General features: G+C 39.8%; 1 protein-coding gene across 1 annotated transcript in view; it reads right to left on the reverse strand.

Annotated features, from left to right (window-relative positions):
- Positions 1 to 13,705, reverse strand: part of PLCB4 (phospholipase C beta 4) — a gene marked incomplete at its 3' end in the record, with an annotated part of 168,279 nt that overhangs the window by 129,217 nt on the left and 25,357 nt on the right. The window contains exons 3-5 of the mRNA XM_079718827.1: positions 10,625 to 10,705; positions 9,749 to 9,808; positions 8,572 to 8,715 (exon numbers count right to left, since the gene is read on the reverse strand). Coding sequence (XP_079574953.1) covers positions 8,572 to 8,715; positions 9,749 to 9,808; positions 10,625 to 10,705 — 285 coding nt within the window. The remainder of the gene's footprint in view (positions 1 to 8,571; positions 8,716 to 9,748; positions 9,809 to 10,624; positions 10,706 to 13,705) is intronic.

Here is a 13,705-nt window from a genome sequence, read left to right on the forward strand (position 1 = left end):
GAAAATAAAGTGCTCCCCTTCCCAATACCCTAAAGCCATGTTTCTGCAATGGTAGAGCAAAGGCTTAGGCCTCTTCACACATATTATGCAAAGATATTGGGTGCTCCATCCACAGGTAAAACCACCCTGAAGACAAATGACTTGCAGGAAAGTGATTTAAATTTGAAGCTTTTTACTTTGGCCAAAATCTCTTTGAGACTCACTTGCCAGGGCAATAGTAGGCTGTTTACAGTATTATGATGGATTATTACCCAATACTTTAATAGCTTATGGCAGGGGCATGTAGATATCTTAATCACGTAGACCTGCACTGTCCAACAGGGTAGCCATTAGCCATATGCAGCCACTGAAATGTGGCCCATCTGAATTGAAAATACATATCAGATTTTGAAGGCTTTGTATAAATAGAAGAATGTAGGAGCCGGAGGAAGATGGCGGAAGAGTAAGACGCGGAGATCACCTTCCTCCCCACAGATACATCAGAAATTCATCTACACGTGGAACAACTCCAACAGAACACCTACTGAACGCTGACAGAAGACCTCAGACCCCCCAAAAGGCAAGAAACTCCCCACATACCTGGGTAGGTCAAAAAAAAAAAAAGAATAAACAGAGACAATAGGATATGGACGGGACCTGCACCAGTGGGAGGGAGCCGTGAAGGAGGGAAGGTTTCTACACACTACAAGCCCCTTCGAGGGCGGAGACTGCAGGTGGCGGAGGGGGAAAGCTTCGGAGTAGCGGAGGAGAGCACAGCAACAGGGGTGTGGAGGGCAAAGCAGAGAGATTTTGGCACAGAGGATCGGTGCCCTCAGGCACACACCAGCCCGAGAGACTTGTCTGCTCGGCCGCCAGGGCGGGCGGGGCTGGGAGCTGAGGCTCGGGTATCGGCTTTCAGTCGGAGCGCAGGGAGAGGTCTGGGGCTGGCCGCAGGAAGAGACCCTGAAGGGGTTAGTGCTAGCCCGGAGGGAGTCCGGGGAAAGGGTCTGGAGCTACCGGAGAGGCAAGAGACTTTTTTCCCTTTTGTTGCCTGGTGCGCGAGGAGAGGGCATTCCCCTCCCTCCCCTCTGCCTGAGTGAGCCAGAGCCCCCGAATCAGCGGCTCCTTTAAACCCGTCCTGTCTGAGCGAAGAACGGACGCCCTCCGGCGACCTACGCGCAGAGGCGGGGCCAGGTCCAAGGCTGAGACCCGGGAGCTGTGAGAGCAGAGACAGGGAAATCTCTCTGTGCAGCCTCCGAGGCAGCGGATTAAAGCTCCACGGTCCATTTGATGTGCCCTGCGTCTGTGGAGTGCATGAATGGACAGCGAATCATCCCAAATTGAGGAAGTGGTCCTTGAGGACAAGATTTAAGACTTTCCCCCCCTTTTTTTTCCTCTTTTTACAACGAATTATCTCAAATTAAGGAGGTGGACTTAGCAAGATTTCAGACTTTTCGCCCTTTTCCTCTTTTTACAACGAATTATCCCAAATCGAGGAGGTGGACTTGGAGAGCAAGATTTTTGATTTTTCCCCCTGCTCTCTTTTTGTGAATGTGTATGTGTAATCTTCTGTGTAAGATTCTCTCTGTATAGCTTTGCTTCCACCATATGTCCCAGGGTTCTTTCGGTCCGTGTTTTTTTTCAATAATTACTTTTTAATTTTAATAACGCTACTATATTTCATACTTTATTCTATTTTACTTTACCTGCTCTTTCTTTTTTTCCTCCCTTCCCTTCCTCCCTCCCTCCCTCCGCTCCTCCTTTCCTTCTTTCTTTTTCTTTCCTCCATCCCTCCCTCCCTCCCACCCTTCTTCTTTCCACTTTCTTTTTCTTTCCTTCCTCCCTCCCTCCCTCCCTCCTGTCTTTCTTTCTTTCTTTCCTTCCTCCCTCCCTCCCTCTCTTCTTCCATTCACTCTTCCTTTTGCTTTCATTCCTCCCTCCCTCCCTCCTTTCTTTCCTTTCTTTCCATCCTTCCTCCCTCCCTCCTTTCTTTCTTTCTTCCTTCCTTCCTTCCTTACTTCCCTTCTTCCTTTCTTTCAATCTCTCTTTCTTTCTTCTACTAATTATTTCTTTCTACTCTTTCTCACTGTTATTCTGAGCCGGGTGGATGAAAGGCTCTTGGTGCTGCAGCCAGGAGTTAGTGCTGTGCCTCTGAAGTGGGAGAGCCAACTTCAGGACACGGGTCCACAAGAGACCTCCCAGCTCCACATAATATCAAGCAGCGAAAATCTCCCAGGAATCTCCATCTCAACACCAGCATCCAGCTTCAGTCAACGACCAGCAAGCTACAGTGCTGGTCACCCTATGCCAAGCAACTAGCAAGGCAGGAACACAACCCCACCCATTAGCAGAGAGGATACCTAAAAACATAATAAGGCCACAGGCACCCCAAAACACACCACCAGACGTGGACCTGTCCACCAGAAAGACAAGATCGAGCTTCAACCACCAGAACACAGGCATTAGTCCCCCCCACCAGGAAGCCTACACAACCTACTGAAACAACCTTAGCCACGGGGGACAGACACCAAAAACAACGGGAACTACGAATCTGCAGCCTGCAAAAAGGAGACCCCAAACACAGTAACATAAGCAAAATGAGAAAGCAGAAAAACACACAGCAGGTGAAGGAGCAAGATAAAAACCTACCAGACCTAACAAATGAAGAGGTAATAGGCAGTCTACCTGAAAAAGAATTCAGAATAATGATAGTAAAGCTGATCCAAGATTCTATTTCCCAGATCCAAAATCTTGGAAATAGAATAGACAATATGCAAGAAACAGTTAACAAGGACCTAGAAGAACTAAAGATGAATCAAGCATCGATTAAAAACACAATAAATGAAATGAAAAATACTCTAGATGGGATCAATAGCAGAATAACTGAGGCAGAAGAACGGATAAGTGAGGTGGAAGATAAAATAGTGGAAATAACTGATGCAGAGAAAAATAAAGAAAAAAGAATGAAAAGAACAGAGGACAGTCTCAGAGACCTCTGGGACAACATTAAACGCACCAACATTCGAATTATAGGGGTTCCAGAGGAAGAAGAGAAAAAGAAAGGGACTGAGAAAATATTTGAAGAGATTATAGTTGAAAACTTCCCTAATATGGGAAAGGAAATAGTTAATCAAGTCCAGGAGGCACAGAGAGTCCCATACAGAATAAATCCAAGAAGAAATACGCCAAGACACATATTAATCAAACTGTCAAAAATTAAACACAAAGAAATCATATTAAAAGCAGCAAGGGAAAAACAACAAATAACACACAAGGGAATCCCCATCAGGTTAACAGCTGATCTCTCAGCAGAAACTCTACAAGCCAGAAGGGAGTGGCAGGACATAATTAAAGTGATGAAGGAGAGAAACCTGCAACCAAGATTACTCTACCCAGCAAGGATCTCATTCACATTTGATGGAGAAATTAAAACCTTTACAGACAAGCAAAAGCTGAGAGAGTTCAGCACCACCAAACCAGCTTTACAACAAATGCTAAAGGAACTTCTCTAGGCAAGAAACACAACAGAAGGACTATACCTACAATAACGAACCCAAAGCCATTAAGGAAATGGGAATAGGAACATACATATCAATAATTACCTTAAATGTAAATGGACTAAATGCTCCCACCAAAAGACACAGAGTGGCTGAATGGATACAAAAACAAGACCCATATATATGCTGTCTACAAGAGACCCACTTCAGACCTAGAGACACATACAGATTGAAAGTAAGGGGATGGAAAAAGATATTCCATGCAAATGGAAATCAAAAGAAAGCTGGAGTAGCAATTCTTATATCAGACAAAATAGACTTTAAAATAAAGACTATTAGAAGAGACAAAGAAGGACACTACATAACGATAAAGGGATCGATCCAAGAAGAAGATATAACAATTGTAAATATTTATGCACCCAACATAGGAGCACCTCAATACATAAGGCAAATACTAACAGCCATAAAAGGGGAAATCGACAGTAACACAATCATAGTAGGGGACTTTAACACCCCACTTTCACCAATGGACAGATCATCCAAAATGAAAATAAATAAGGAAACACAAGCTTTAAATGATACATTAAACAAGATGGACTTAATTGATATTTATAGGACATTCCACCCAAAAACAACAGAATACACATTTTTCTCAAGTGCTCATGGAACATTCTCCAGGATAGATCATATCTTGGGTCACAAATCAAGCCTTGGTAAATTTAAGAAAATTGAAATTGTATCAAGTATCTTTTCCGACCACAATGCTATGAGACTAGACATCAATTACAGGAAAAGAGCTGTAAAAAATACAAACACATGGAGGCTAAACAATACACTACTCAATAATGAAGTGATCAATGAAGAAATCAAAGAGGAAATTAAGAAATACTTAGAAACAAATGACAATGGAGACACGACGACCCAAAACCTATGGGACGCAGCAAAAGCAGTTCTAAGGGGGAAGTTTATAGCAATACAATCCCACCTTAAGAAACAGGAAACATTTCGAGTAAACAACCTGACCCTGCACCTAAAGCAATTAGAGAAAGAAGAACAAAAAACCCCCAAAGTTAGCAGAAGGAAAGAAATCATAAAGATCAGATCAGAAATAAATGAAAAAGAAATGAAGGAAACGATAGCAAAGATCAACCAAACTAAAAGCTGGTTCTTTGAGAAGATAAACAAAATTGACAAACCATTAGCCAGACTCATCAAGAAAAGAAGGGAGAAGACTCAAATCAGTAGAATTAGAAATGAAAAAGGAGAAGTAACAACTGACACTGCAGAAATACAAAAGATCATGAGAGATTACTATAAGCAACTCTATGCCAATAAAATGGACAACCTGGAAGAAATGGACAAATTCTTAGAAATGCACAACCTACCAAGACTGACTCAGGAAGAAATAGAAAATATGAATAGACCAATCACAAGCACTGAAATTGAAACTGTGATTAAAAATCTTCCAGCAAACAAAAGCCCAGGACCAGATGGCTTCACAGGCGAATTCTATCAAACATTTAGAGAAGAGCTAACACCCATCCTTCTCAAACTCTTCCAAACAATATCAGAGGAAGGAACACTCCCAAACTCATTCTACGAGGCCACCATCACCTTGATACCAAAACCAGGCAAGGATGTCACAAAGAAAGAAAACTACAGGCCAATATCACTGATGAACATAGATGCAAAAATCCTCAACAAAATACTGGCAAACAGAATTCAACAGCACATTAAAAGGATCATACACCATGATCAAGTGGGGTTTATTCCAGGAATGCAAGGATTCTTCAATATACGCAAATCAATCAATGTGATACACCATATTAACAAGTTGAAGGAGAAAAACCATATGATCATCTCAATAGATGCAGAGAAAGCTTTCGACAAAATTCAACACCCATTTATGATAAAAACCCTGCAGAAAGTAGGCATAGAGGGAACTTTCCTCAACATAATAAAGGCCATATATGACAAACCCACAGCCAACATTGTCCTCAACGGTGAAAAACTGAAACCATTTCCACTAAGATCAGGAACAAGACAAGGCTGCCCACTCTCACCACTCTTATTCAACATAGTTTTGGAAGTTTTAGCCACAGCAATCAGAGAAGAAAAGGAAATAAAAGGAATCCAAATTGGAAAAGAAGAAGTAAAGCTGTCACTGTTTGCAGATGACATGATACTATACATAGAGAATCCTAAAGATGCTACCGAAAAACTACTAGAGCTAATCAATGAATTTGGTAAAGTAGCAGGATACAAAATTAATGCACAGAAATCTCTGGCATTCCTGTACACTAATGATGAAAAATCTGAAAATGAAATCAAGAAAACACTCCCATTTACCATTGCAACAAAAAGAATAAAATATCTAGGAATAAACCTACCTAAGGAGACAAAAGACCTGTATGCAGAAAATTATAAGACACTGATGAAAGAAATTAAAGATGATATAAATAGATGGAGAGATATACCATGCTCCTGGATTGGAAGAATCAATATTGTGAAAATGACTCTACTACCCAAAGCAATCTACAGATTCAATGCAATCCCTATCAAACTACCACTGGCATTTTTCACAGAACTAGAACAAAAAATTTCAAAATTTGTTTGGAAAAACAAAAGACCCCGAATAGCCAAAGCAATCTTGAGAACGAAAAACGGAGCTGGAGGAATCAGGCTGCCTGACTTCAGACTATACTACAAAGCTACAGTAATTAAGACAGTGTGGTACTGGCATAAAAACAGAAAGATAGATCAGTGGATCAGGATAGAAAGCCCAGAGATAAACCCACGCACATATGGCCAACTTATCTTTGATAAAGGAGGCAGGAATGTACAGTGGAGAAAGGACAGCCTCTTCAATAAGTGGTGCTGGGAAAACTGGACAGGGACATGTAAAAGTATGAGATTAGATCATTCCCTAACACCATACACAAAAATAAGCTCAAAATGGATTAAAGACCTAAATGTAAGGCCAGAAACTATCAAACTCTTAGAGGAAAACATAGGTAGAACACTCTATGACATAAATCACAGCAAGATCCTTTTGGACCCACCTCCTAGAGAAATGGAACTAAAAACAAAGATAAACAAATGGGACCTAATGAAACTTCAAAGCTTTTGCACAGCAAAGGAAACCATAAACAAGACCAAAAGACAACCCTCAGAATGGGAGAAAATATTTGCAAATGAAGCAACTGACAAAGGATTAATCTCCAAAATTTATAAACAGCTCATGCAGCTCAATAGCAAAAAAACAAACAACCCAATCCAAAAATGGGCAGAAGACTTAAATAGGCATTTCTCCAAAGAAGATATACAGACTGCCAACAAACACATGAAAGAATGCTCAACATCATTAATCATTAGAGAAATGCAAATCAAAACTACAATGAGATATCATCTCACACCAGTCAGAATGGCCATCATCAAGAAATCTAGAAACAATAAATGCTGGAGAGGGTGTGGAGAAAAGGGAACACTCTTGCACTGCTGGTGGGAATGTGAATTGGTACAGCCACTATGGAGAACAGTATGGAGGTTCCTTAAAAAACTAAAAATAGAACTACCATATGACCCAGCAATCCCACTACTAGGCATATACCCTGAGAAAACCATAATTCAAAAAGAGACATGTACCAAAATGTTCATTGCAGCTCTATTCACAATAGCCCGGAGCTGGAAACAACCTAAGTGTCCATCATCGGATGAATGGATAAAGAAGATGTGGCACATATATACAATGGAATATTACTCAGCCATAAAAAGAAACGAAACTGAGCTATTTGTAATGAGGTGGATAGACCTAGAGTCTGTCATACAGAGTGAAGTAAGTCAGAAAGAGAAAGACAAATACCGTATGCTAACACATATATATGGAATTTAAAAAAAAAAAAATTGTCATGAAGAACCTAGGGGTAAAACGGGAATAAAGACACAGACCTACTTGAGAATGGACTTGAGGATATGGGGAAGGGGAAGGGTAAGCTGTGACAAAGGGAAAGAGAGGCATGGACATATATACACTACCAAACGTAAGGTAGATAGATAGTGGGAAGCAGCCGCAGAGCACAGGGAGATCAGCTCGGTGCTTTGTGACCGCCTGGAGGGGTGGGATGGGGAGGGCGGGAGGGAGGGAGATGCATGAGGGAGGGGATGTGGGAACAGATGTATATGTATGACTGATTCACTTTGTTATAAAGCAGAAACTAATAAAAAAAATAAAAATAAAAATAAAAAAAAAAAAAAAAAAAAATAGAAGAATGTAAAATATGTTAACTGATTTTATATTGATTTCATGTTAAAATGACCTACTGGGTTAAAATACGATATATTGGAATTCGAAAAGATACATGCACCCCTATGCTCATAGCAGCACTGTTTACAATAGCCAAGACATAGAAACAATCTAAATGTCCATCAACAGATGAACTGATACAGAAGATGTGGTAGATATATACAATGGAATACTACTCAGCCATAAAAAGAATGAAATCATGCCATTTGCAGCAACATGGATGAACCTAGAGATTATCATACAAAGTGAAGTAAGCCAGACAGAGAGAGACAAATACCATATGATATCGCTTATATGTGGAATCTAAAATACTGAAATTAATTCAACCTGTGGCTACTAGAAAGATTTAAACTACATCTGTGGCTTGCATTATTTTTCTACTGGGCAGAGATACTACTCAAAGTGTGGTTCTCAGACCAGCAACATAAGCATCAACTGGGAGCTTGTTAGAAAGGGAGAATTTGTCCTCACCTCAGACCTACTGAATCAGAATCTGCATTTTTACAAAATCCCAGGTGATTCCTGTGTACATTCCAGTGTGAGAGGCTCCTACAACATAACACAGTAGGTGTTCGGGCTCTTGGCATACATGAGGGACATGCTAAAAGGGTACTGTGCTTGCTGAATTTTCTAGACCAACATTCCAGCAAGGCAATGGAATCATTTTTTTTTTAATTTAAATTAAATTATTTTACAATTTAAAATATATATTACAAGTATACATGAAAAATTATGTGCACCACATATGTACATATGGGGGGGAAGGGAAGGAGGCTGTTTCACAGAGGATACCTTAGTTACTTCTGAATTTTCAGCCACCATGTATGTGAAACTGATGTTCACCAGATCTGTACCACTGCAGACACAAACTACCCGCCCTTCCAGGTCATTTTCTGATTTTCCAATAGCTTCAAGAGCAGCCAAAATTTTGGGATCCTATTGAGGTAGACAAATAGGAAAAAATACATTAGATCACAGAGCATGGCAGAAAGATGGTAAAAATAAACTATGTTTGATGTAAAAAACATACATTAGGGCAAATTTTTTTTTTATATCTAAAAATGCCCAGATATCTGGCATTATTCTAAAACTCCTGGAGGTAAAATCTTTAACACTACACATGACTGAAACTCATTTGGTAAGAAAAGTATTATAAAATTATCGGTTTAGCAGACTGGGAGGGAGGGTCTTTCTTTCGATTTCTGGTTGTAGTTATTGGAGGACCCGGACTATGGCAACAGGACAGAAAGGCTCTGACTGGGACATGCTTGCATCCACAAAGGTCAAAGGGATCTCTCAAGAGAACAGTCACTGAGGATTCAGGCAAATATGCAGGGCATTGCCACAACAAGCAACCACAAGTTACTCAAAAATGAGATTAAGTCTTTCAAATAGTCTGGACACAAAGAGTGAGTGTGTGCACCTCTAGGAGCCCTGGCATCCTCATCTGGAATGAAAACTGTGTAAGTTTACCCTAATTAGCAAAAAAAAAAAAAAAAAAAAAAAAAAAAAAAAAATAGTGGTTTTGTCCTCCACAAGAACTCAGGGGGAAATGCCAACATGGTTACACAGAGATTGTAACTAACATAAAAGAGGGTCACTAAAGAATAAAAAATAAAAACAAAGTGAGGAACATAATTTCATTTTGATCATTTAAAAACTTGCAGGGATATTATGGAAAAGGGGATAAATACTGTGCTAGAATATTCTAGGAAAAAACATCTTTTAAATTCCTAGCACCACTATGCAAACAGCTTCTTATTCAAACAAATCAATCACTGTGAAGAAGGCTGATTTATGCGCTCTTTCCTTCTTTTTTCTCTCAGAGGCAAACTGAGCCTTCAAGGTGAGCTAATGATGAGATTTCTAAACTGTGTCTGTTCTTCATTCCCAGCTGATGATTGGGGGGCGGTAACGGGTTAAACAACATTCTGTGTTTAGAAGACCAGCAAACACCAATCACAGGTACCTTTGGTGTGGCTCCCAGTCGAACACTGTTGATGAGAGAACATTCTAGAACTTGTCCTTCCTGCAAAGAGAGCATTTAGCATAGCAGTGAGCCTAAATTCTGCCAGACCTATGGCACAGACAAGGTGACAAATGTTTGTGATGATGAAGGCAATGCTGACTAGAGTAAGGCAGAAGCAGGATTAAAAACAAATAATAATAATAATAATAATAATAATAATTTCCAGCAGTCAGAAAGTCAAGGCCCCAAACATTCCATTTCAAATATATGTATGAATGCAACTTTGAATAATTATTTATAAAATGTTACTTTTATACATGTAATAACATTAATACTGTATGTATATTATTAAATGTATATGTGTACATGAAATAGTAAGTGGGACTATGCTAGTTTTTATATAACTCTGATTCTACTTTTTGTAAATTTTACCCAAAGGTTCATGAAATGTGTCATTGTGCCATGTGTTAAGTCCTGGGGTATAACCAGATGAAAATGCCCTTAAATGCCCCCCCTGAGACTTCAGCTTGAACATCTCTCTTCTGGGAAACCTTTCTAACTCCCAAGACTTAAATCAGACTTGCCTGTTTAAGCTCGTGTAACAACCTAAATTTCTCTTTCACAATTCTCAATGACTTGTAACTTTTTTCTTTTTTTTTTTTTGGATGCGCGACTTTGATCCTAGGCTGGAATCTATGAGGATCACATCCTTGATCATCAATGTATCCCCAACTCCTAGCACACGTTTTTAAAAGTCTTGAATGAATGAATAAGCATAGGGTCCATGCCCTCAAGAGGCACTCCATCATTTGTTGAAAAATGAAATGCCTTCACCCTGAGAGCAAGAAGGAACAGCTTGCTCTTTCTGAGACATACCTTGCCTTCACTTCTCCAGGTCAGAAAGAAGCCAAATTCATCCACTTTGAAGAGGCAGTTGGGTTCAAACACAAAGGATTCCTGTGAAAAAGAAATGTGTTGATCTGCATGACTCACACCATTTTAAATCTAATAAAAATGCAAATATCTTTTAGTCTCTAAACAAAAGAAAAATGCATTCTGAATCTAATGACCACATTTCTTATTATATTATGTAATGTTTTCATTTTGAAAATTTCTTGCATTCATTTTTGCATTGAAAGACTGATCAATTTTATACAGCATCTTCGTTTAGGGTAGTTTTAAGAACAAAACACACTAATGTTCTGAAGGTCACAGAGGAGAAATTTGCCCTAAGATCTTGGAAAAGAGCTCCTGGAAAGAAGAAAGACTCCCAAGTTCCAGCCAACTGGTATCCCTCCACACAAGAGGAATTGTTGCTGGTCTCTAAGAAAATGTCAGAAATCAGGAGATAATTTTTTTAAGTCACTGATTTATTTTTTTAATTTTATTATTATTATTTTTTGTCTATACAATTCAGAATTCAGAGGTTTACTCAGATAATTCCTGAGCTTTTTGCTTTTATATTCAACCTCACTTGGTGTCCCATAAACCAGGACTTAAGCAAGATTTTAAGCTACTCAAAGTGTAGTCCTGGGACCAGCAGTTTCAACCTCACCTGGGAGACTGACTGAATTGGCAGAATCTAGGGCTCCAGGCCAGACAGACTGAATCAGAGTCTCTGGGGTGGGAACCAGAAACCTGTGTTCCAAAAAGCCCTCCAGGTGATTCTAATGCTCACTAAAGTCTGAGAACCACTGCTGTGGACATGAGGAACTCTTGAAAACTACAGAATCAAAATTCGAATCAAGATGGATGTTAGTCAAATTCAGGGGCCCCAGAGCAGCTAAGTTGTATTTGCCAAAGGATTCCTGGTCTTTATTTTAGCAAGAAAGCAACATTTTTCTTAAGAATGCCAGGAAAGTTCTATGTCAATGGAAGCAAAAGGGCATTCAGGGAATGAATCAAGATACGTTCTGCCCTCTGTTTGCATTACATCAAGACTTGGCACCCATGTGTCAACAAATCCACTCATTCTTCTCGTGATCTAAAGAACTTGTCCTCCTAGATAATTACAACACTGCTATAGAGAACCTGCCTGGCAAACAGGAGCAGGGTGTGACTTCAAACAAAGAGCAATTACTGAATTAAGATTTTAACTGTAGTCTCGGTTTCAGCCACCAAAACATATCTTTCCAAATTCCAAGGAAGCAGCAACATTCATCAAAGTAAATCCCATGTCAAGAGGCTTGGCCACTTTAACGTGTCAGAATTTAGAGTACCAGGGGCCCTGAACAAAGCCAACTTTTAAATTTATTTGGGTACTTTTTGGACAGGTGAAGAATTATCAGGGCTTCCCTAGTGGCGCAGCGGTTGAGAGTCCGCCTGCCAATGCAGGGGACGCGGGCTCATGCCCCGGTCTGGGAGGATCCCGCATGCCGCGGAGCGGCTGGGCCCGTGAGCCATGGACGCTGAGCCTGTGTGTCCGGAGCCTGTGCCCCGCAGTGGGAGAGGCCACAACAGTGAGAGGCCCGTGTACCACAAAAAAAAAAAAAAAAAAAAAAAAAAAGAATTATCATAGTTATTTCAACTCTGTACCAGGTTTGTGCTTAGCACTGTAGTCACAGAGATGAGTAAGACGAAGGAAGGAGCATAATGTGACCTTTGCTTTTGGAATCAAACCCCGGTTCTGCCACTTATTATTTACCTTCTCTTGCAAAGACACTTTTTAAGTCTCAGAATACTTATCTAATAAAAGGAAGTATTTACACCCACCTTTTAGGGAATGAAATGAGATGATAAATTTAAAGTACCTTTACATTTTTACCATGAATGTGAATCACATAGTTATAGTTCAGTAAGTGGTAGCTACCATCCCTCACGTGTAGTTCAGGTTTATATTTTTGGTAGCAAATTATGATCAACGTGAAATTGCCAATATGTGATGTCTTTGACCCACAAAAATACACTTTTAGATGGTTCAACTTTTTAGAAAAGGCTTGACCCAGAAGTTGACATTTCAGATGGGTCTTAGAGGATGAGCAGAAGTGATCCAGGTGAAGCAGCATGGCAGGCATGTAGGCTTTACCTGCCAGTGGGGACTTATGAGGAGCCGGTGTGGTTAGAACATCTTAAGGGGATGGTAGGGGATGAGACTAGACACGTAAATAAGGCTAGATAAGAAAGGTGTTGTATGTCATACAAAAAGGTATTGAAGTTGAACCAAAATGTCTTATATCATTACTGACTGAGAAATGAGAATAATCAATTAATTAAACTATGAGAATGAACACATTTTAGAATACTTCCCAAGTAATATCCTAACAGTAATAAAGAATTTTAGTGTTCAGAAGTATGACCTAAATTGGTGTTTACAGAGTAGATCCACAATGAATCAGCTACCATCATTATTATTTACTAATGTGCACCCTATCCAATTCCAAATAAGGATTTGAGATGATCCAGGAAATATACATGACAAATAAGAATGATTTTCCAGCTTATTTTGAGGTGGAACTTTCAGTTCCTTGGCCTTCTTAACTGCAAGGAGTTTTTTCTTTCTTCCTCTCTCAATTACTTAGCACCCTCAGACCTTACCATCGCCACCTGGAAATTTGGATTCCTAAACATCCCACTCTTGGACCCTTCCATCTGATGCTTTTTAGCCCCTAGCTCTACAGTCCTCACTCTCCTGTATTAATTTGACTTCTTGCAACTTCCTCTTCATTAACCCTGCCAATCTCTCACTAACCACCAGACTTCTCCTCCTTTTACTTCCATCCTTGTCTAGCTTATTTCCATGGCCCAATATTACAATCACTCCCTCACAGACACCCTCAACTCCTATGTCTCATTTTCTGTTTTCTTGGCCAAAAAACTAAGTCCACCCTGTCCATTTTTTTTATTGCAGAACTTGATGAAAGAAAACCACAAAACTGGATTGTCTGGCTTTGGTTTAAATTCAAGATTATCAACTTCAAAAGGATAGTCAACATGACTTTCAACCTTGTAATTCTTTCT

Source organism: Hyperoodon ampullatus (genome assembly GCF_949752795.1).
Source record: "Hyperoodon ampullatus genome assembly, chromosome: 14".
Taxonomy (NCBI): Eukaryota; Metazoa; Chordata; class Mammalia; order Artiodactyla; family Ziphiidae; genus Hyperoodon; species Hyperoodon ampullatus.